This window comes from Zea mays, chromosome 4 (assembly GCF_902167145.1).
Source record: "Zea mays cultivar B73 chromosome 4, Zm-B73-REFERENCE-NAM-5.0, whole genome shotgun sequence".
NCBI classification, from domain to species: Eukaryota; Viridiplantae; Streptophyta; class Magnoliopsida; order Poales; family Poaceae; genus Zea; species Zea mays.
In genome coordinates, this window is record NC_050099.1 from 177,209,996 (window position 1) to 177,233,081 (window position 23,086).

General features: G+C 45.0%; 1 protein-coding gene across 1 annotated transcript; it reads left to right on the forward strand.

Moving 5' to 3' along the window:
- The first annotated feature begins 281 nt into the window (after nt 1-281).
- LOC100273492 (P-loop containing nucleoside triphosphate hydrolase superfamily protein) lies at nt 282-5,076 on the forward strand. The gene is made up of 6 exons (NM_001320081.1): nt 282-1,055; nt 2,191-2,346; nt 2,429-2,536; nt 2,735-2,845; nt 2,930-4,390; nt 4,705-5,076. Exons 1-6 carry the CDS (start codon nt 432-434, stop codon nt 4,945-4,947), a joined length of 2,703 nt encoding a protein of 900 aa, NP_001307010.1. The 5' UTR covers nt 282-431; the 3' UTR covers nt 4,948-5,076.
- Nucleotides 5,077-23,086: the final 18,010 nt, after the last annotated feature.

A 23,086-nucleotide genomic window follows, 5' to 3' on the forward strand; every position in this document is an offset into this window, starting at 1 on the left:
ATTACTGTCCTTACTAACAAGTGTACACAGTTCTTAACCCGCACCGCAAATTATACAGCGGCACCCCGCCACGCGCGCAGCACACATCTCGTGATCCCTCACCCTCTGCCTCCTCCAGTCCAGCTTGCCTTCAAAACAAAAAGGGTCCAAACCAGGCTACAGTTACAGCTGCACGGCTACTGCACAGCCGCAGCGCCCGGACCCCAAACGGCTACTCCGATTTCAAATCCCTTCCCCTTCTCCCCCCCGGCTTCCAATCTCCACCGCGCTCCCTCCTCCATCTCTCGCCTCGCCGCGTCCCCTTCCTCTCCACGGGCTCCCACGAACCATAGAGCTCGCCCGTCTACGGAGCACGGGCTCACCAGCAGCGGATCCCCAGGTCGTACCTGCTCCCGAAACCCTAGCTCAGCTGATCCCACACACACACCCCGATGGCGCCGCCGCCCACCCCGCCTACACGTCCGGCGCCGGCGCCTCAGGCCACGGGCGCGACCGCGACGCCCCTCAGGACGCCCGCGTCCAAGCACCGTCTCCACTTCCCCGCCGCCACCCCGAGGAACGCCAACCACGGCGGCGCCACGGAGCACCCGGTCGAGGTGATCGGCCGCATCCGGAACCTCGCCTCGGGTGTCTCGTCCGCGCTGGAGTTCGCGGGCGGCGGGACGGCCGTGCGCGTGCGCGGCGACGCCGGCGGGTGCCGCGACTTCACCCTCGACGGCGTCTCCGTGTCGGAGGAGGAGGACCTCGAGGGGTTCTACCGCCGGTTCGTGCGCTCCAGGATCCAGGGCGTCCGGGTCGGCGCCAAGTGCACCGTCATGGTCTACGGGCCCACGGGGTCCGGGAAGAGCCACACCATGTTCGGCTGCGCCAGGCAGCCCGGGATCGTGTACCGTGCCCTCAGGGACATCCTGGAGGGAGGCGGAGGTAGCGAAGGCGACTCTGCAGAGGATGACGCCGGCCTCTTCGTTCAGGTCGCGGTGCTGGAGATCTATAACGAGGAGGTCTACGATTTGCTCGTGGGCAGCGGGGCCGCTGCTAAAGGAAACGCCCCCAAGGTGATCTACGCTGGCTATTTTTCACATGGCACGCTTTAGTTTGCTGATTATGTGCGTGCAATTTGAGCTCTAATGTGGTTTCAAATGTGAATTCCAATTTGCTGGTCTGGTAGTATACTTTATTAGGAATCTGCTCCAGAATAAGTAATTGGTGCTTTTCAGTGCGATATAGTGAATCTAAACTGAATCAGGTACTGTAATTGTAACCCTGATAAACCAAAATATTTTGTATTAGGCGCTATTCTTAGGTACTACTAGTACTGTTTTCTCGGTATTCAGCTGGCAAGTCGCACGAACTGATAATGAAGTGCTCATAAGACATAACATGAATTAAACAGAAAAGATCTTAAATTGTCTAGATACTTTTCACGGGCTGTGATTTTTTTGTTGTTTATCTCTACTATATTAAAGTATCAGTTTTCTTGGTTCCACGGTTTGAACCATCGTTGTGCCCCCACATTTAAGTTGAAAAAATGTAAAATTATGCACAAATTAGAATTTGAACCATGGTTGTTGACTCTAAACCCACGTTTACACTTACCTAGCCAACAGAACACACATGTCTTTATGTTTTATACTTTATATACTTAAATATAAATAAAAACCTTTGCTAGTGTGTTGTAAATGCGAGTTGGTTAGGTGGTATGAATAGCACTCCTAAGGTCCTGCATTCGACTCCCCGTGGGAGCGAATTTTTAGGCCGTGGTTAATAAAATCCCATCGTCTGTTCCACGACAAAGCACAGGTCTAAGGCCCGGCCTTGGTCGCAGTCGTTCTCACATGGGCTACAGTACCGGTGTGTATGGGTGTGACAGGGGTTCGGAGGTTTTCTCGACTTGTGTGAGAAGGTCTAACGTCGTGGGGCCGGTCTTACCCCACAGGTCGAGTTTTTTTATGTGGCCAGTATTTCAGATTGTCATTTGGCACTGAAATTGTAATATTTTATTGGGATTGTATCCTGAACATCCCAGGTTTTAATTAGGAAGTGCTCACAAGTCACAAGTTATAATTTGAAATGCGAGAGCAAATTTCAAGATTATGAATGTTGTCATTCATTTGTTCTGTCAATGTAAATTTATGGATTGATGTAAATCAGTGTATCGTTGAAGCCTCACAGTTCTGTATCTATGGACAGGCGAGACTAGAAGTAATGGGGAAGAAAGCTAAGAATGCAACCTATATATCTGGAAATGAACCTGGAAGGATATCAAGAGAAGTTTCTAAAGTTGAAAAGCGAAGAACTGTGAAGAGCACACTTTGTAATGAGAGAAGTTCACGGAGCCATTGCGTGGTTTGTTGCATTCAGCCACCAGCACTGTCAGCATTCATTTTTAAAAAATCAAGCTTTTTCACACTATGCTTTGCATCTATAGATTATCCTGGATGTCCCAGCTGTGGGAGGAAGGTTGATGCTTGTGGACATGGCTGGATCTGAAAACATAGAAGCAGCAGGTCAAACGGGATTTGAAGCCAAGATGCAGGTGTGTTATGCAACAGATTCTTGTATGCTTTAGCATCTATGTGTTCCAAACTTCCAATTGCATTCTGAACAATTGCTTCCAAGGAGTGTATTTAATAGATCGTTTGACACTGATCTTGCCACATGAGTTGTACCACTCTTAAAAGCCTATAATATTTTATTACATGTGCAATCTATAATGTCGCTAAATTTTCCACAGACAGCAAAAATCAACCAAGGGAACACTGCTTTGAAGCGAGTGGTTGAATCTATAGCTAATGGTGATTCCCATGTTCCATTTAGGGACAGCAAGCTCACAATGCTACTACAGGTACACTACTACAAAAATCTACATTTGTTGATACAACCTCTCCTCTCTAGCGACGATCTAAATATTTCCTTTATTGTATTTCAGGATTCATTCGAGGATGACAAATCAAAAATCCTAATGATTCTGTGTGCTAGTCCTGACCCAAAGGAACTGCACAAGACAGTTTCTACTTTAGAATATGGTGCCAAGGCAAAGTGTATTATCCGTGCTGCTCATGCCGCAACACCTAGGGACAAAATGAGCTCCGAGGAGTCATCTGCAATGCTCAATTCAAGAATTGTTGCAATGAACCAGTTCATCCACAAGCTTCAAAAAGAGAACAAATTGAGGGAGAAAGAGCGCAATGAGGCTCGCAATGTGCTAAAGCTGAGGGAAGAGGAGCTAGCACAATTAAGAGCAAAGCTCAACTTGATAGAAAGGCAGGGAAAAGCTACTGAGAATGAGATCAATTCAAAAGTTATGGAGAAAACCCAGACATTGAGGGGTGAACTCATGAAGATGGAAGAAGCGATGTATAAGCAGCAGCAAGAGCTCTGTGTGCTAAGGCAGCGACTGCAGGAGGTTGAGCGTGAAAAGGCTGATAGTTGTCAGCCAGGGCAGCAGGATGTAATTGGAGGTAGACTGCTGGCACGGCTATCAGAGATGCCTGCAGGCCTTGATCAATCAATGGCAATCGACATGTCTATGGACTTAGATATGGGAGATCAGACGTCCATGCAAGATGTCAAGGTAATAAAGGAGGATACTTGCCAGCAGGGCCAAATATGGAATCACACAACCACAGCAGCAAGTGCTTGCACAGGGTCTTTGGTGCAAGAAGATGATGTCAGGCTGTCCGGGTATCCTGAAAAGACTGTCCTCAGCACTGTGTTTGAGGAGGGAGATGAAGATTATGCAGAGAAGAAATGTGGCCTTCAAGAGGAGGTACGCAAGGAGGTTGTAGATGAGAACTTTAAGGTGGACATAGCACAACATACACTTTCTGAGCCAGATCATCCTGCAACAAGGAAGCATCATATTGAGAACATGTTCAGGCTCTGTGGCAACCATCGTGAAATAGCTAAGAAGCCAAAGGTTCAGTCACCAGCAAAGGAAATGTTCTGGAATGAGAACCAGTCTCCAGCAAAGCAAGTGTTTGGGAATCAGAACAAATCACCAGCAAACAAAATTTTTGGAGACGAAAACAAGGAGCCGTTGGCATGGGGAGCTATAGAGACCCCCATGTGTGACGTCAGAGTGACTGACAGCCCAGTGTCTTCTCAGCTTTCTCCAATCGTATGCCAAGTTGTGGATGCGCCATTATCGGCGCAACCGGATACATGCAGTGCAGTGGAAGAGAGTGATCCGAACAAGGAGAACAGCCTTGCTGGACAGAAGGATGGCGGCCTCTTGGAAGTTTACATAAAATGGGAGTCTGGCAACCTGATCAAAGGGCTGAAGCTACTGCACAACTCGTGCCTTTCAGATCTGAGGAAGTTTATAGAGGCTCACTTCGAAGAAGCAGGCAGCAAACAGAAGCATCAGTTCACCTTCCTTCTCCTCGGGGTATGCCATTCGGCTCTATCCATGTTATGCTTTGTTCTATGCTACCTGTTTCTCATCACAATGTCACTCGTATATTACCTTATACTAACCTGAGAAAATGAAACCCTGTAACAATAGGGAAATAAACATCTTGCCAGCAAATTTAAAATAAAAGCAGTGCATTTATCTGATAACAGCCTGTTTATTATTGTTGTTGTTGTTGTTACTACTGTTGTTGTTGTTGTTGTTGTTGTTGTTGTTGTTGTTGTTGTTGTGGTCGTTACAATGAAAGCACTGACAATAGCGTAAAACTGGTGGTTATCTGATTGGTGCAGGATCCGTCCGGTGCTCCGGTGTCCCGGGACACGGAAGCTTCGGTGCAGATAAGCAGGCTGCCTCACTGGAACAACCAGCCGGACAGCTACCTGGCGTGCCTGCGCGCGGCCAAGAAGCCGTCTGCGGACCACGTGCCCTTCAGCCCGCTGGACAGCAATCTGAACACGGTTCACCTCGCCGGTGCGGTGTCGCCCAAGGTCAACCAGATGAGCCCCAGCTACATCCGGGAGCTGAGAGCTTGAGCTCCCGTGGTATCTGTTGCTTGTCCCTCGTGGATCGATTATGTTTTGTGTAAGATTTGATTGCTAGTCTGGTTTGCTAACCGGAACTACTGCAACCCGTGACCAAGATAATTGCAGCGAGGAGATGACAAATGCCACCTCTCCAAAGTTGTGTGCGCTATTTTCTTTACCGAAAATTGCTGGCAGGTCGTCTGCCAGACAATATTAATAGAGGAGATAAAAAGAGCTAAAAATGCAAGCCTAAGAAATACAATGGAAGGCCCAAACGAGAAATTGCCCTCAAGCATTTCTAGCCTCTTCTTCAACCTTTGCAATCAGGATTATTTGCGTTGATGCTAAAAAATCCGTGCAATTTTTTTATCTCTCCAAAGCTTCCTAACGATAAGTGTCGACATTCTTACTGCTACATATGAATACCCGTGGGCGTCTCCACGTACGCCGCCACTCTTAACACAGAGTCCATGTTCTTCTTCATGGTCAGGCATTGGTCCATAAGACTTTACGTAGCAGATTATATATTATAGATAAAGACAATACTGTTTATAGAGTGAAATATTTTAAGAACTTTAAAATAAGTTAGGAGGTGTTATAGGAGAGCTGTTGAATAGCCTAAGTACATTGTCTCCCATATCCATTTTGGATATCTACACAGGGGAATGAAAGATGAAGGACAATTCACTCATGGTTCTGCAGAGCCCAACCGTGAGCTGCCATTGCCCATTGGGGTGGTAATGGAATGTTTATACACAAAACGATAGGACACTAAAAATTTTTTATTAAAAAATAGTAGAAATAGAGTTCGATTCTAATCCGCTCTTAAATCTTATATAGTGTAAACTTTAGAGCTTATTGTCACACATAGCTGCCAGCCGACCAATCATCCAATCCAAAGTCGATTTTGTATCGTTGGCCATGCAAACAACTTGCAAGTTGAAGGTGCCCAAGTTCTCTAGATTACTTGTCAAAATCAGTTTACGGTACCTATAAACTGTGCCATGTATGCAGAGCAAAGTGTACTTCCCAGACGCAGTGAGCTTCAATGTAATCTGGCCCTAAGTTTTACGTATTTAGAGGTTATTTGTTTAGGATTATAATATGTTCATATTATATAATCTAGACTAAGTTTTTTTCGTGTGTTAGTTTAAAATAAGTTAATTATATAATTTAGATTATAATACAAAACATGCTTTTAGGGTGTGTTTAGTTTGACTTTTGCTCTATAAAACCCAAAAGCCAACCAAAGGTCTGGATCAAAGCAACTTTTGTAAAAATGACCTTTTCGTTGTGTAAAATTTAAAGAACCACTGCACCTGTTTTTAGTGGCTTTCAGATAAAACTGTGGAAACATATATCGAAGAACTTTTAACGTTTTTATTGGTTTCCACTAAACGATTTTTAGATTTTTAACAGCTCACAACATATAACAGCTTTTCCTACGGCTCACAGTCTACAATAATTTTTTATAGCTATAACCTAACCAAACGGACTCTTAGTTCCACACCTCCGGTGGTCCTTGCTTGCCAAGTAAAATAATTGAAGCGGTGTACGATTTCCACAGAATTGTACTGTACTAGCTTATACAAATAAATAAACTAATTACAAATACGGTCAACTAAATTGCGTGGGGTAGAAAAATCAAAACGACTTGGCGCTGGGCCCGGAAGAAAATTGAAAAGCTCAGACTGATGTAGCTGAGGTGCTCGATCTTTCGGCGAGTAGAGATAATTCCGATTTGACGGAAGATGACCCTTGCGATCCGACTACGACGAGCAAGCCCGAGACGCCAATGCAATCGCTGAACCAACTCCCTGTGGTTACCGACCTTGCTGATGCGAGATCGGCCTGATCACGAAGATCGTTTCCTGTGCGCAATCGAAGAACGAACAAGAAAAAGATGCGAGCAATCTAATCTATTACTCGAGGGCGGAGTTCTGAATACACGAAGACAGCGCAGATTTGCACGTGTTCGAGAGTAGCTAAAGCTAACGTAAAAGAAAACTCAAGAAATAAAGGAGGCGCAGCTCCTGGATAAATAGAGAGGGGGCGCAGCCCCTAGGGGCGGCCAACCCTAGGTCGTCCATTATGGGCCGCAGTTGGGCTGGTCGTCTATTCTTCCGGGCCTTTGTTCTTTAACAGCATGATGTAGTTCAATTCTCTTGCACGGGCCCGAGTCACTGGCCTAGGTGGAAGGGGTGGCGCCTGGACTGGGGAAGATGGTGCCTGGGCTGGAGAAGGTGCTGCTGGTGTAGATGTGCTCGTGTTGGTGTTGATGTCCTCATCATCCTCCCCTTCTTGAACTGAAGTCGTCCTCGACGGCAACTCCTCGTCTTCTCCCGCATACGGTTTCAAATCTGCAACATTAAAACTAGTAGAAACACCAAACTCCGCAGGCAGGTCAAGGGTATAAGCATTATCATTAATCTTGGTTAGTATCTTAAAAGGACCAGCAGCACGAGGCATCAATTTAGAACGGCGCAAAGTAGGAAAACGACCCTTTCTCAAATGCATCCAAACCATATCACCAGGTTCAAAAGTAACTAGTTTCCGGCCTTTACTACCAGTAATCTGATATTTAGCATTAGCAGCAGCAATGTTTTGTTGAGTTTGTTCATGGAGATTAATCATTTGTTCAACATGTGCAAGAGCATCTATGTGTGGGGCGTCCGCAGCATCAAGCGAAAACAAAGCAATAGGCGCCCTAGGAATGTAACCATAAACAATTTGAAAAGGGCACATCTTTGTAGAAGAATGGGTTGCATGATTATAAGCAAACTCAACATGAGGCAAGCAATCCTCCCAACGTTTCAAATTTTTGTCTAAAACAGCCCTAAGCATGGTAGACAAAGTTCGATTAACTATCTCAGTTTGACCATCAGTCTGAGGGTGACAAGTGGTGCTAAACAGTAATTTAGTTCCCAATTTATTCCACAGAGATATCCAAAAATGACTCAGAAACTTAGCATCACGATCTGAGACTATTGTATTGGGAATACCGTGCAAACGAATAATCTCTCTAAAAAACAATTCAGCAACATTGCTATCATCATCAGTCTTATGACAAGGTATGAAATGAGCCATTTTGGAGAATCGATCAACAACCACAAAAATGCTATCCCTCCCCTTCTTAGTTCTAGGCAATCCCAAAACAAAATCCATCGAAATATCAATCCAAGGGGAAGTAGAAACAGGCAAAGGCATATACAAACCATGGTTGTTCAACCGTGACTTAGCTTTCTGACAAGTAGTGCAGCGTGCAACAAGGCGCTCAACATCAGCGCGCATCCGAGGCCAAAAGAAGTGGGCAGCCAACACCTCATGTGTCTTGTAGACGCCAAAGTGCCCCATGAGACCGCCTCCATGTACTTCCTGTAACAACAAAAGACGGACCGAGCTAGCTGGAACACACAGCTTGTTAGCGCGAAACAGGAACCCATCCTGTATGTGAAATTTGCCCCATGGTTTCCCATTAATACAATGGCCGAAAGCATCTTTAAAATCAGCATCATCAACATATTGATCTTTCACAGTGTGCAAACCAAAGATTTTAAAATCTAACTGTGACAGCATGGTATAGCGACGAGACAAAGCATCAGCAATAACATTGTCCTTCCCGTTCTTGTGTTTAATAATGTAAGGAAAGGACTCAATGAATTCTACTCATTTAGCATGACGAAGGTTCAGATTTGTTTGGGTACGAATATGTTTTAAAGCCTCATGATCAGAATGGATTATAAACTCACGATGCCAAAGATAGTGCTGCCATGTATGCAAAGTGCGCACTAAAGCGTAAAGCTCCTTATCATAAGTAGAATATTTCAGACTAGCACCGCTTAATTTTTCACTAAAATAAGCAACTGGTTTTCCTTCTTGTAACAAAACAGCACCTAGCCCAATACCGCTAGCATCGCATTCAAGCTCAAACACTTTATTAAAATCAGGCAATTGCAATAGGGGAGCTTGGGTTAACTTATCTTTCAAAGTGCTGAATGCTTCCTCCTGGGAATCACTCCAAGCAAATGGCACATCTTTCTTTGTAAGCTCATGTAGAGGCGCTGCAATGGAGCTAAAATCACGAACAAATCTGCGGTAGAAACCGGCAAGTCCAAGAAAGCTCCGAATTTGTGTGACCGTCGTCGGTGTAGGCCACTCCCGAATGGCAGCAATCTTGCTGCTATCCACCTCAATGCCCTGCGGAGTAACCACATAACCAAGAAACGAGACACGTTGCGTGCAAAATATGCACTTTTCCATGTTACCAAACAAGCGAGCAGCACGCAAAGCATCAAAAACAGCACACAAATGTTCTAAATGCTCCTCTATAGACTTGCTGTAAATAAGGATATCATCGAAATAAACAACAACAAACAAACCTATGAAGGCTCGTAGAACTTCGTTCATTAAACGCATAAAGGTGCTGGGAGCATTAGTCAATCCAAATGACATAACCAACCATTCATATAAACCAAATTTCGTTTTAAAAGCCGTTTTCCATTCATCACCGAGTTTCATTCTAATCTGATGGTAACCGCTACGCAAATCAACCTTAGAGAAAATAACGGCACCACTAAGCTCATCTAACATATCATCAAGGCGTGGAATAGGATATCGATAACGAACTGTGATGTTATTAATAGCACGACAATCTACGCACATACGCCATGACCCATCTTTCTTTGGAACGAGTAAAACAGGAACCGAGCAAGGGCTAAGAGACTCACGAATGTAACCCTTTTCAAGCAGCGTCTGCACCTGGCGCTGGATCTCCTTCGTCTCCTCTGGATTTGTACGGTACGGGGCGCGGTTCGGAAGAGAAGCGCCGGGGATGAGATCAATCTGATGCTCAATGCCACGGAGGGGAGGAAGACCCGGTGGTAAGTCCGTAGGATAAACATCAGCATACTCCTGCAAAAGGTTAACAACAGCAGGGGGTATATCCAAAGACGGTGCATCATCAAGCGGAACAAGCATGCGCGAGCATACAAGTGCATAACAGGGCATATGAGCTTCATGGAGATCATCAAAATCAGCACGTGTAGCAAGTAAAACAGGAGAGTGCAACTTGATTTCAGATTTAATAGGTGCGGCTGATGTCGATTTGACTTGTTGTGCAGTTTTAGCAGCCCTAGTAAGATCATCTTTCAAAATTTGGTCAGGGGTCATTGGATGTATAATTATTTTCTGGCCTTTAAACATGAAAGAATAATGATTTGAACGACCATGATGTAAACTATCAGTATCATATTGCCAAGGTCGACCCAATAACAAAGAGCATGCTTCCATAGGAATAACATCGCAATCAGCATAATCAGAATAAGAACCCAGCGAAAAGGGGACACGTACCGAACGTGTTACCTTTATTTTACCACCATCATTAAGCCATTGAATGTGATACAGATGTGGATGTGTGCGAGTGGGCAAGGATAATTTCTCTACCAACGCTGTACTTGCCAAATTGTTGCAGCTGCCACTATCGATGATGATGCGAATCGACCGTTCGTGCACGACGCCCTTGGTATGGAATAGAGTGTGTCGCTGATTTTTTTCGGCCTGGGCAACCTGTGTGCTGAGAACACGCTACACAACAAGACTCTCATACCTATCGGCGTCGATGGGATCAACGTGGACTTCCTCATTTGCTGCATGGTTAGTGGCAATCATAGCATGACTAGTTTCCTCAGAATCACTGGCTGAAGAGTACTCACCATTGTCACGTATAAGCAAGGTACGCTTGTTTGGGCAGTCCCGAATCATATGCCCAAACCCTCTGCAACGATGGCACTGAATATCCCGTGTACGTCCTGTGGAAGAAGCGGCGCCTTTGGCAGGGGGCGCCACTGGCTTGGTCGTCCCTGTGCGCGATGTAGTGCTAGGCGTAGAAGGTGCAGGGCTGGAAGGAGTTGAGCTGTGTGTTGGACCCCGGCCTGCAAGAGAGTTAGTATATGTCTTTGATCGTCATCCCTGCACTTCACGTTCAGCTTTGCAAGCATATTCAAACAATGTGGTTATATCAAAATAATCCTTATAATCAAGTATATCCTGAATTTCCCTGTTCAAACCACCACGAAAACGCGCCATAGCAGCGTCATCCGACTCAACTAAACCACAACGAAGCATACCCTTTTGTAACTCCTGGTAATATTCCTCAACAGACTGTGAACCTTGTTGAAAACGCTGCATTTTGTTAAGCAAATCACGAGCATAATAGGAAGGAACAAATCTGTGGTGCATGGTAGTTTTTAATTGGGTCCAAGTAATGACACTGTTAATGGGAAGTTTTTGTTTATACTCACGCCACCAAATTAAAGCAAAATCAGTAAATTCACTAATGGCAGCCTTCACTTGGCTATTAGCAGGAATATCATGGCATGAAAATTTCTGTTCTACCTCTAATTCTCAATCAAGATATGCAGCAGGATCATATTTACCATTAAAAGATGGAATTTTAAATTTAATCTTAGAAAATAAGTCATTAGAGGGATGACGAACCACACGACGTGCACGACCACGGCGATCTCCATCGTCCTGCTCAGTGTCACCGCCGTATTCCTGCTCCATCTTTGTGGTCAATGCATCAAGGCGTGCCAGGACGGTGTCGAGTGTGGTGCGAGTCGCCGTTTGAGCAAGGTCAAGTTGGTTGAAACGCTCAGTCGTCGAAGTGATCGTTGAATCAAGTCGTTCATGCATCGTCCTAATGTCAGCATCAAGTCCATCAACTTGTCCCCTTACTTCCTGCAACTGGGCATCCACCATGTCGTGTGCTCCTGCCATAGTTAGCGCAAACACCAAAACACCAAAAGGAGAAAAAACCAACGACAAAAACAGGGGTGTACTGCTCACAAGGCGCTCACACTAGTGCTGTTATCAAGTTCTTATCCGTTCTTACTGTAAGGGAATTAGGCTTACACCTAGTCCCTAATTAAATTTCGGTGGTTGAATTGCCCAACACAAATAATTGGACTAACTAGTTTGCTCAAGTGTATAGATTATACAGGTGTAAAAGGTTCACACTTAGCCAATAAAAAGATCAAGTTTTTGGATTCAACAAAGGAGCAAAGAGGCAACCGAAGGCACCTCTGGTCTGTGGGCACCGGACTGTCCGGTGCACCACCGGACAGTGTCCGGTGCACCAGAGGACTCCAACTCGAACTCGTCACCTTCGGGAAATTCCAGAGGCGACTCCGCTATAATTCACCGGACTGTCCGGTGTACACCGGACAGTGTCCGGTGCTCCAAGGGAGAGCCGCCCCAGGAACTCGCCAGCCTCGGGAATTCACTTCAGCCGCTCCGCTATAATTCACCGGACTGTCCGGTGTACACCGGACTGTCCGGTGTAACAGCGGAGCAACGGCTATTTCGGCGCCAACGGCTACCTGCGTCGCATTAAATGCGCGCGCAGCGCGCGCAGATGTCAGACACGCCCATACTGGCGCACCGGACATCCAACAGTACATGTCCGGTGTGCACCGGACATCCAGGCGGGCCCACAAATCAGAAGCTCCAACGGTCAGAATCCAACGGCAGTGATGACGCGGCGGGGGCACCGGACTGTCCGGTGTGCACCGGACTGTTCGGTGCGCCATCGAACAGACAGCCTCCCAACGGCCACTTTTGGTGGTTGGGGCTATAAATACCCCAACCACCCCACCATTTATTGTATCCAAGTTTTCCACTTCTCAACCACTTACAAGAGCTAGGCATTCAATTCTAGACACACCAAAGAGATCAAATCCTCTCCAAATCCACAAAAGGCTTTAGTGATTAGCGAGAGAGTTTTGCCGTGTTCTTTTGAGCTCTTGAGCTTGGATTGCTTCTTTTCTTTCTCACTTGCTCTTGTGATCAACACTCAATTGTAATCAAGGCAAGAGGCACCAATTGTGTGGTGGCCCTTGCTGGGAAGTTTTATTCCCGGCTTTGATTTGAGAAGAGAAGCTCACTCGGTCCGAGGGACCGTTTGAGAGAGGGAAGGGTTGAAAGAGACCCGGCCTTTGTGGCCTCCTCAACGGGGAGTAGGTTTGAGAGAACCGAACCTCGGTAAATCAAATCCGCGTGTCTCACTTTATTATTTGCTTGCGATTTGTTTTGCGCCCTCTCTCGCGGACTCGAATTATATTTCTAACGCTAACCCAGCTTGTAGTTGTGTTTATATTTGTAAATTTCAGTTTCGCCCTATTCACCCCCCCTCTAGGCGACTATCAATTGGTATCAGAGCCCGGTGCTTCATTAGAGCCTAACCGCTCGAAGTGATGTCGGGAGATCACACCAAGAGGGAGATGGAGACAGGCGACAAGCCCACTACGAGCCAAGAGAGCACTTCATCGGAAGAGTCCCGCACCAAGAGGAAGGAGAAGAAGAAGAGCTCCTCCAACAAAGGGAAGGAGAAGAAATCTTCTTCTCACCACAAAGAGAAGAAGGAAAAATCTTCTTCCCACAAGCCGCATCGGAGTGGGGACAAGCAAAAGAGGATGAGGAAAGTGGTCTACTACGAGACCGACACTTCATCAACATCGACCTCCGGCTCCGATGCGCCCTCCGTAACTTCTAAACGCCAAGAGCGTAAGAAGTTTAGTAAGATCCCCCTACACTATTCTCGCATTTCTAAACATGCATCTCTACTTTCCATCCCATTAGGCAAACCACCAACTTTTGATGGTGAAGATTATGCTAGGTGGAGTGATTTAATGCGATTTCATCTAACCTCACTCCATAAAAGTATATGGGATGTTGTTGAGTTTGGTGCACAGGTACCGTCGGTAGGGGATAAAGACTATGATGAGGATGAGGTGGCCCAAATCGAGCACTTCAACTCTCAAGCGACAACCATACTCCTCGCCTCTTTAAGTAGAGAGGAGTATAACAAAGTTCAAGGGTTGAAGAGCGCCAAGGAGGTTTGGGATGTGCTCAAAACCGCGCACGAGGGAGATGAGCTCACAAAGATCACCAAGCGGGAAACGATCGAGGGGGAGCTCGGTCGGTTCCGGCTTCGCAAAGGGGAAGAACCACAACACATGTACAACCGGCTCAAGGCCTTGGTGAACCAAGTGCGCAACCTCGGGAGCAAGAAGTGGGACGACCACGAAATGGTTAAGGTTATTCTAAGATCTATCATTTTCCTTAACCCCACTCAAGTCCAATTAATTCGTGGTAATCCTAGATATACTAAAATGACCCCCGAGGAAGTTATCGGGAATTTTGTAAGTTTTGAGTGCATGATCGAAGGCTCAAGGAAGATCAACGAGCTTGATGATCCATCCACATCCGAAGCTCAACCCGTCGCATTCAAGGCGACGGAGGAAAAGAAGGAGGAGGCTACACCAAGTCGACAACCAATAGACGCCTCCAAGCTCGACAATGAGGAAATGGCGCTCGTCATCAAGAGCTTCCGCCAAATCCTCAAGCAAAGGACAGGGAAAGACTACAAGTCCCGCTCCAAAAAGGTTTGCTACAAGTGTGGTAAGCCCGGTCACTTTATTGCTAAATGTCCATTATCAAGTGATAGTGACAGGGGCGACGACAAGAAGGGGAGAAGAAAGGAGAAGAAGAGGTACTACAAGAAGAAGGGCGGCGATGCCCATGTTTGTCGGGAGTGGGATTCCGACGAAAGCTCAAGCGACTCCTCCGACGACGAGGACGCCGCCAACATCGCCGTCACCAAGGGACTCCGCTTCCCCAACGTCGGCCACAAGTGCCTCATGGCAAAGGACGGCAAAAGGAAGAAGGTAAAATCAAGATCCTCCACTAAATATGAAACCTCTAGTGATGAGGATGATGCTAGCAATGAAGAGGATAACTTGCGCGTTCTTTTTGCCAATCTTAACATGGAACAAAAGGAAAAACTAAATGAGCTAATTAGTGCCATCCATGAAAAGGATGACCTCTTGGACTCCCAAGAGGACTTCCTAATCAAGGAAAATAAAAAGCATGTTAAGGTTAAAAATGCTTACGCTCTAGAAGTAGAAAAATGTCAAAAACTATCTAGTGAGCTAAGCACTTGCCATGAGATGATTGACAACCTTAGACATGAAAATGCTAGTTTAAATACTAAGGTTGATTCACATGTTTGTAATGTTTCAACTTCTAATCCTAGAGATACTAATGATGATTTGCTTGCTAGGATTAAAGAATTGAACATTTCTCTTGCTAGCCTTAGAATTGAGAATGAAAAATTGCTTGCTAAGGCTAAAGATTTTGATGTTTGCAATGTTACAATTTCCGATCTTAGAGATAATAATGATATCTTGCGTGCTAAGATCGTAGAACTTAATTAATGCAAACCCTCTACATCTAGTGTTGAGCATGTTTCTATTTGTGCTGGATGTAGAGATATTAACATTGATGCTATTCATGATCATATGGCTTTAATTAAACAACAAAATGATCATATAGCAAAATTAGATGCTAAAATTGTCAAGCATAACTTAGAGAATGAAAATTTTAAATTTGCTAGAAGTATGCTCTATAATGGGAGACGCCCTGGCATCAAGGATGGCATTGGCTTCCAAAGGGGAGACAATGTCAAACTTAATGCCCCTCCTAAAAACTTGTCTAACTTTGTTAAGGGCAAGGCTCCCATGCCTCAGGATAACGAGGGTTACATTTTATACCCTGCCGGTTATCCCGAGAGCAAAATTAGGAGAACTCATTCTAGGAAGTCTCACTCTGGCCCTAACCATGCTTTTATGTATAAGGGTGAGACATCTAGCTCTAAGCAACCAACCCGTGCCAAGTTGCCTAGAAAGAAAACTCCTACTGCATCAAATGATCATAGCATTTCATTTAAAACTTTTGATGCATCATATGTGCTTACTAACAAATCCGGCAAGGTAGTTGCCAAGTTTGTTGGGGGCAAACACAAGGGCTCCAAGACTTGTGTTTGGGTACCCAAAGTTCTTGTCTCTAATGCCAAAGGACCCAAAACCGTTTGGGTACCTAAAGTCAAGAACTAAAATTGTTTTGTAGGTTTATGCATCCGGGGGCTCAAGTTGGATACTCGACAGCGGGTGCACAAACCACATGACCGGGGAGAAGAAGATGTTCTCCTCATATGAGAAAAACCAAGATCCCCAACGAGCTATCACATTCGGGGATGGAAATCAAGGTTTGGTCAAAGGTTTGGGTAAAATTGCTATATCACCTGACCATACTATTTCCAATGTTTTTCTTGTAGACTCTTTAGATTACAATTTGCTTTCTGTATCCCAATTATGTCAAATGGGCTACAACTGTCTATTCACTGATATAGGTGTCACTGTCTTTAGAAGAAGTGATGATTCAATAGCATTTAAGGGTGTGTTAGAGGGTCAGCTATACTTAGTAGATTTTGATAGAGCTGAACTCGACACATGCTTAATTGCTAAGACTAACATGGGTTGGCTCTGGCATCGCCGACTAGCCCACGTTGGGATGAAGAATCTTCATAAGCTTCTAAAGGGAGAGCACATTTTGGGACTAACAAATGTTCACTTTGAGAAAGACAGGATATGTAGCGCATGCCAAGCTAGAAAGCAAGTTGGGTCACATCATCCACACAAGAACATCATGACGAGTGACAAGCCACTGGAGCTCCTACACATGGACTTATTTGGCCCGATTGCTTACATAAGCATCGGCGGGAGTAAGTACTGTCTAGTTATTGTGGATGATTATTCTCGCTTCACTTGGGTATTCTTTTTACAGGAAAAATCTCAAACCCAAGAGACCTTAAAGGGATTCTTGAGACGGGCTCAAAATGAGTTCGGCTTAAGGATCAAGAAAATTAGAAGCGACAATGGGACGGAGTTCAAGAACTCTCAAATTGAAGGCTTCCTTGAGGAGGAGGGCATCAAGCATGAGTTCTCTTCTCCCTACACTCCACAACAAAATGGTGTAGTGGAGAGGAAGAATCGAACTCTATTGGACATGGCAAGAACCATGATTGATGAGTACAAGACACCGGATCGGTTTTGGGCCGAAGCAGTCAACACCGCTTGCTACGCCATCAACCGGTTATACCTTCACCGAATCCTCAAGAAGACATCCTATGAACTCCTAACCGGTAAAAAGCCCAACATTTCATATTTTAGAGTTTTTGGTAGCAAATGCTTTATTCTTGTTAAGAGAGGTAGAAAATCTAAATTTGCTCCTAAAACTGTAGAAGGCTTTTTACTAGGATATGATTCAAACACAAGGGCATATAGAGTCTTTAACAAGTCCTCAGGACTAGTTGAAGTTTCTTGTGACGTTGTGTTTGATGAAACTAACGGCTCTCAAGTAGAGCAAGTTGATCTTGATGGGATAGGTGAAGAACAGGCTCCATGCATAGCGCTAAGGAACATGTCCATTGGGGATGTGTGTCCTAAGGAATCCGAAGAGCCTCCACATGCACAAGATCAACCATCCTCCTCCATGCAAGCATCTCCACCAACTCAATTTGAGGATGAGGCTCAAGATGTTGAACAAGAAGATCAAGAAGATGAGCCACCTCAAAGTGACGACAACGATCAAGGGGGAGATGCAAATGATCAAGAAAAGGAGGATGAGCAAGAACCAAGGCCGCCACACCCAAGAGTCCACCAAGCAATCCAACGAGATCACCCCGTCGACACCATCCTCGGCGACATTCATAAGGGGGTAACTACTCGATCTCGGGTTGCACATTTTTGTGAACATTACTCTTTTGTTTCCTCTATTGAGCCACACAGGATAGAGGAAGCACTTCAAGATTCGGATTGGGTGGTGGCGATGCAAGAGGAGCTCAACAACTTCACTAGAAATGAGGTATGGCATTTAGTTCCACGTCCTAACCAAAATGTTGTAGGAACCAAATGGGTCTTCCGCAACAAGCAAGATGAGCATGGTGTGGTGACAAGGAACAAAGCTCGACTTGTGGCCAAGGGATACTCCCAAGTTGAAGGTTTGGATTTCGGTGAAACCTATGCACCCGTAGCTAGGCTTGAGTCAATTCGCATATTATTGGCCTATGCTACTCACCATGGCTTTAAGCTTTATCAAATGGACGTGAAAAGTGCCTTCCTCAATGGACCAATCAAGGAAGAGGTCTATGTTGAGCAACCTCCCGACTTTGAAGACAGTGAGTATCCTAACCATGTCTATAAGCTCTCTAAGGCGCTTTATGGGCTCAAGCAAGCCCTAAGAGCATGGTATGAATGCCTTAGAGACTTTCTCATTGCTAATGGCTTCAAAGTCGGAAAAGCCGATCCTACACTCTTTACTAAAACTCTTGAAAATGACTTGTTTGTATGCCAAATTTATGTTGATGATATTATATTTGGGTCTACTAACAAGTCTACATGTGAAGAGTTTAGTAGGATTATGACACAGAAATTCGAGATGTCTATGATGGGGGAGTTGAAGTATTTCTTAGGATTCCAAGTGAAGCAACTTCAAGAGGGCACCTTCATTAGCCAAACGAAGTACACTCAAGACATTCTAAACAAGTTTGGGATGAAGGATGCCAAGCCCATCAAGACACCCATGGGAACCAATGGGCATCTCGACCTCGACACGGGAGGTAAGTCCGTGGATCAAAAGGTATACCGGTCGATGATAGGTTCTTTACTCTATTTATGTGCATCTCGACCAGATATTATGCTTTCTGTATGCATGTGTGCAAGATTCCAAGCCGACCCTAAGGAAGCTCACCTTACGGCCGTAAAACGAATCTTGAGATATTTGGCTTATACTCCTAAGTTTGGGCTTTGGTATCCTAGGGGATCCACATTTGATTTAATTGGATATTCGGATGCCGATTGGGCGGGGTGTAAGATTAATAGAAAGAGCACATCGGGGACTTGCCAGTTCTTGGGAAGATCCTTGGTGTCTTGGGCTTCAAAGAAGCAAAATTCGGTCGCTCTTTCAACCGCCGAAGCCGAGTACATTGCCGCAGGTCATTGTTGCGCGCAATTGCTTTGGATGAGGCAAACCCTGCGGGACTACGGTTACAAATTAACCAAAGTCCCTTTGCTATGTGATAATGAGAGTGCAATTAAAATGGCCGACAATCCCGTCGAGCATAGCCGCACTAAGCACATAGCCATTCGGTATCATTTTCTTAGGGATCACCAACAAAAGGGAGATATCGAGATTTCATACATTAATACTAAAGATCAATTAGCCGATATCTTTACCAAGCCTCTTGATGAACAATCTTTTAACAAACTTAGGCATGAGCTCAATATTCTTGATTCTAGGAACTTCTTTTGTTAAATTGCACACATTGCTCTTCTATATACCTTTGATCATGTCTCTTTCATATGCTATGACTAATGTGTTTTTCAAGTCTATTTTCAAACCAAGTCATAGGTATATTGAAAGGGAATTGGAGTCTTCGGCGAAGACAAAGGCTTCCACTCCGTAACTCATCCTTCGTCGTCGCTCCAAGAGACTCTCCATCTTTGGGGGAGAGAGCAAAAGGACTTCGTCTTTGGTATAATCTTAACTCATTTATTTATGACCAAAGGGGAAGATAGCACTTCGAGGGCTCTAATGCTTCCGTTTTTGGCGATTCATGCCAAAGGGGGAGAAAGTATGAGCCCAAAGCAAAAGGACCGCACCACCACCTATTTCAAAAACTTCGTGTTTTCCAAGAATATTATCAATTGGTATCCTATTGTGTTCAAAAGGGGGAGAAAGTAGTATTTCAAAAATGATATATCAAAACCCTCTTGAACACTAAGAGGAGGATCTCATTTAGGGGGAGTTTTGTTTAGTCAAAGGAAAAGCATTTGAAACAGGGGGAGAAAATTTCAAAACTTGAAAATGCTTTGCAAACTCTTATTCATTTACTCTTGACTATTTGCAAAAGAATTTTGAAAAGATTTACAAAAGATTTTTGCAAAAACAAAACATGTGGTGCAAGCATGGTCCAAAATGTTAAATAAGAAAGAAACGATCCATGCATATCTTGTAAGTATTTAGATTGGCTCAATTCCAAGCAACATTTACACTTACATTATGCAAACTAGTTCAGTTATGCACTTCTATATTTGCTTTGGTTTGTGTTGGCATCAATCACCAAAAAGGGGGAGATTGAAAGGGAATTAGGCTTACACCTAGTCCCTAATTAAATTTCGGTGGTTGAATTGCCCAACACAAATAATTGGACTAACTAGTTTGCTCAAGTGTATAGATTATACAGGTGTAAAAGGTTCACACTTAGCCAATAAAAAGATCAAGTTTTTGGATTCAACAAAGGAGCAAAGAGGCAACCGAAGGCACCTCTGGTCTGTGGGCACCGGACTGTCCGGTGTACACCGGACAGTGTCCGGTGCACCACCGGACAGTGTCCGGTGCACCAGAGGACTCCAACTCGAACTCGTCACCTTCGGGAAATTCCAGAGGCGACTCCGCTATAATTCACCGGACTGTCCGGTGTAACAGCGGAGCAACGGCTATTTCGGCGCCAATGGCTACCTGCGTCGCATTAAATGCGCGCGCAGCGCGCGCAGATGTCAGACACGCCCATACTGGCGCACCGGACATCCAACAGTACATGTCCGGTGTGCACCGGACATCCAGGCGGGCCCACAAATCAGAAGCTCCAACGGTCAGAATCCAACGACAGTGATGACGCGGCGGGGGCACCGGACTGTCCGGTGTGCACCGGACTGTTCGGTGCGCCATCGAACAGACAGCCTCCCAACGGCCACTTTTGGTGGTTGGGGCTATAAATACCCCAACCACCCCACCATTTATTGTATCCAAGTTTTCCACTTCTCAACCACTTACAAGAGCTAGGCATTCAATTCTAGACACACCAAAGAGATCAAATCCTCTCCAAATCCACAAAAGGCTTTAGTGATTAGCGAGAGAGTTTTGCCGTGTTCTTTTGAGCTCTTGAGCTTGGATTGCTTCTTTTCTTTCTCACTTGCTCTTGTGATCAACACTCAATTGTAATCAAGGCAAGAGGCACCAATTGTGTGGTGGCCCTTGCGAGGAAGTTTTATTCCCGGCTTTGATTTGAGAAGAGAAGCTCACTCGGTCCGAGGGACCGTTTGAGAGAGGGAATGGTTGAAAGAGACCCGGCCTTTGTGGCCTCCTCAACGGGGAGTAGGTTTGAGAGAACCGAACCTCGGTAAATCAAATCCACGTGTCTCACTTTATTATTTGCTTGCGATTTGTTTTGCGCCCTCTCTCGCGGACTCGAATTATATTTCTAACGCTAACCCGGCTTGTAGTTGTGTTTATATTTGTAAATTTCAGTTTCGCCCTATTCACCCCCCTCTAGGCGACTATCACTTACCAAGCCACAGTGGTGAACTGCAATCAACAGGTGGAATCGGTGACAGATTGGATGAGCGATTGCGTGGAGAAACAGAAACCTGCTCGTTGTAGAAATATGTGGAATTGTGGGTAGGCTGCACTCAAGTCAAGGATTAGCACGATCAAACAATAATGCAAAGTTGAATTATAGTGCAAAACACGAAACTATATTGCTGGCCACAGGTGCAAAGGATGGATGGAACTAGCAGAATGGCAGTACCAAAAATATTGTACTAGTGATGCCAAAAAGGCACTAGTAGAAATCACAGGTGATTTTGTTTTTCTTTTTTGTATGATTTTTTGATATTTTTCTCAGCACAAGAAGCAACAAGATAGGAGCTACACGAAGTTTCACCTAAAACAGATATAAGATGTGGTCTATAGAAAATCAGGAAGTTCTCTGAAAAGCGTGCGAGAACTTTGACGATTTTTTTTCTTTATTTTCCTGAATTTTTTTTGACAATTTTGTCGAACCCCAAACAGACCGTAGGTAAGTTTGGCCGGCCTCAGAATGGTGTCAACAAGCTCCTGTAAAAATTTCAGATTTTTTGGAATCCCGAGCGAAAAGTTATGCCCGGTTTACGGAAGGTTCCTCAAGTTATGTTTGAAAAACGACCGGGATGAAAACAACCGTATCCTTTCTCCTTCGTTTCTTTTTTTTTGTTTCTGTTTTATTTTTGATGTAACCGAAGGAGAAAAACAAGGAAGCGGTCGTTGACTCGGTTTTTTTTTCTGTTTTTTCGTAACCGAAGGAGAAAATCAAGGAAACGACCGTTGACTCGGTTTGTTTTTTCTGTTTTTTTGACGTAACCGAAGGAGAAAAATAAGGAAACAATGTTGACTCGGTTTGTGGCGTGATCAAACGGGAGATGGTGGCGGCGCTAGGGTTTAAATGGTGGAAGAACACAATGCAACCAGCAACAAATGACGCGAAAGCACACAAATTCAACAATGCAGATTATTGAAAGAAAGTGCGAGGCTCAAAAGGGTGCTGGGATAAGATCTAACCTGAATTTTTATGTGGTTTTGTGGACTGTAGGAAAAAAAACGCTCGATAAACCCACCGATCAACCTGGAAATCTGATACCAATTGATGTAGCTGAGGTGCCCGATCTTTCGGCGAGTAGAGATAATTCTGATTTGGCGGAAGATGACCCTTGCGATCCGACTACGACGAGCAAGCCCGAGGTGCCAATGCAATCGCTGAACCAACTCCCTGTGGTTACCGACCTTGCTGATGCGAGATCGGCCTGATCACGAAGATCGTTTCCTGTGCGCAATCGAAGAACGAACAAGAAAAAGATGCGAGCAATCTAATCTATTACTCGAGGGTGGAGTTCTAAATACACGAAGACAGCGCAGATTTGCGCGTGTTCGAGAGTAGCTAAAGTTAACGTAAAACAAAACTCAAGAAATAAAGGAGGCGCAGCTCCTGGATAAATAGAGAGGGGACGCAGCCTCTAGGGGCGGCCAACCCTAGGTCGTCCATTATGGGCCGCAGTTGGGCTGGTCGTCTATTCTTCCGGGCCTTCGTTCTTTAACAGCATGATGTAGTTCAATTCTCTTGCACGGGCCCGAGTCACTGGCCCAGGTGGAAGAGGTGGCGCCTGGACTTGTGAAGATGGTGCCTGGGCTGGAGAAGGTGCTGCTGGTGTAGATGTGCTCGTGTTGGTGTTGATGTCCTCATCACAGACCATATCGTGCTAATGGATAATGGTACAAATGTTTTTTCCTAAATTGCTAGGACGCTAAATTATTTTTAGTTTAAAATATATAGAAATATAGATTAATCATAACTCGATCCAATCCTTATATTTTATACTTTAAAATTTGGAGGCCATCGTCACCCCACTCGTGCGTGAGCGGTGAGCCGCGGCCGCCC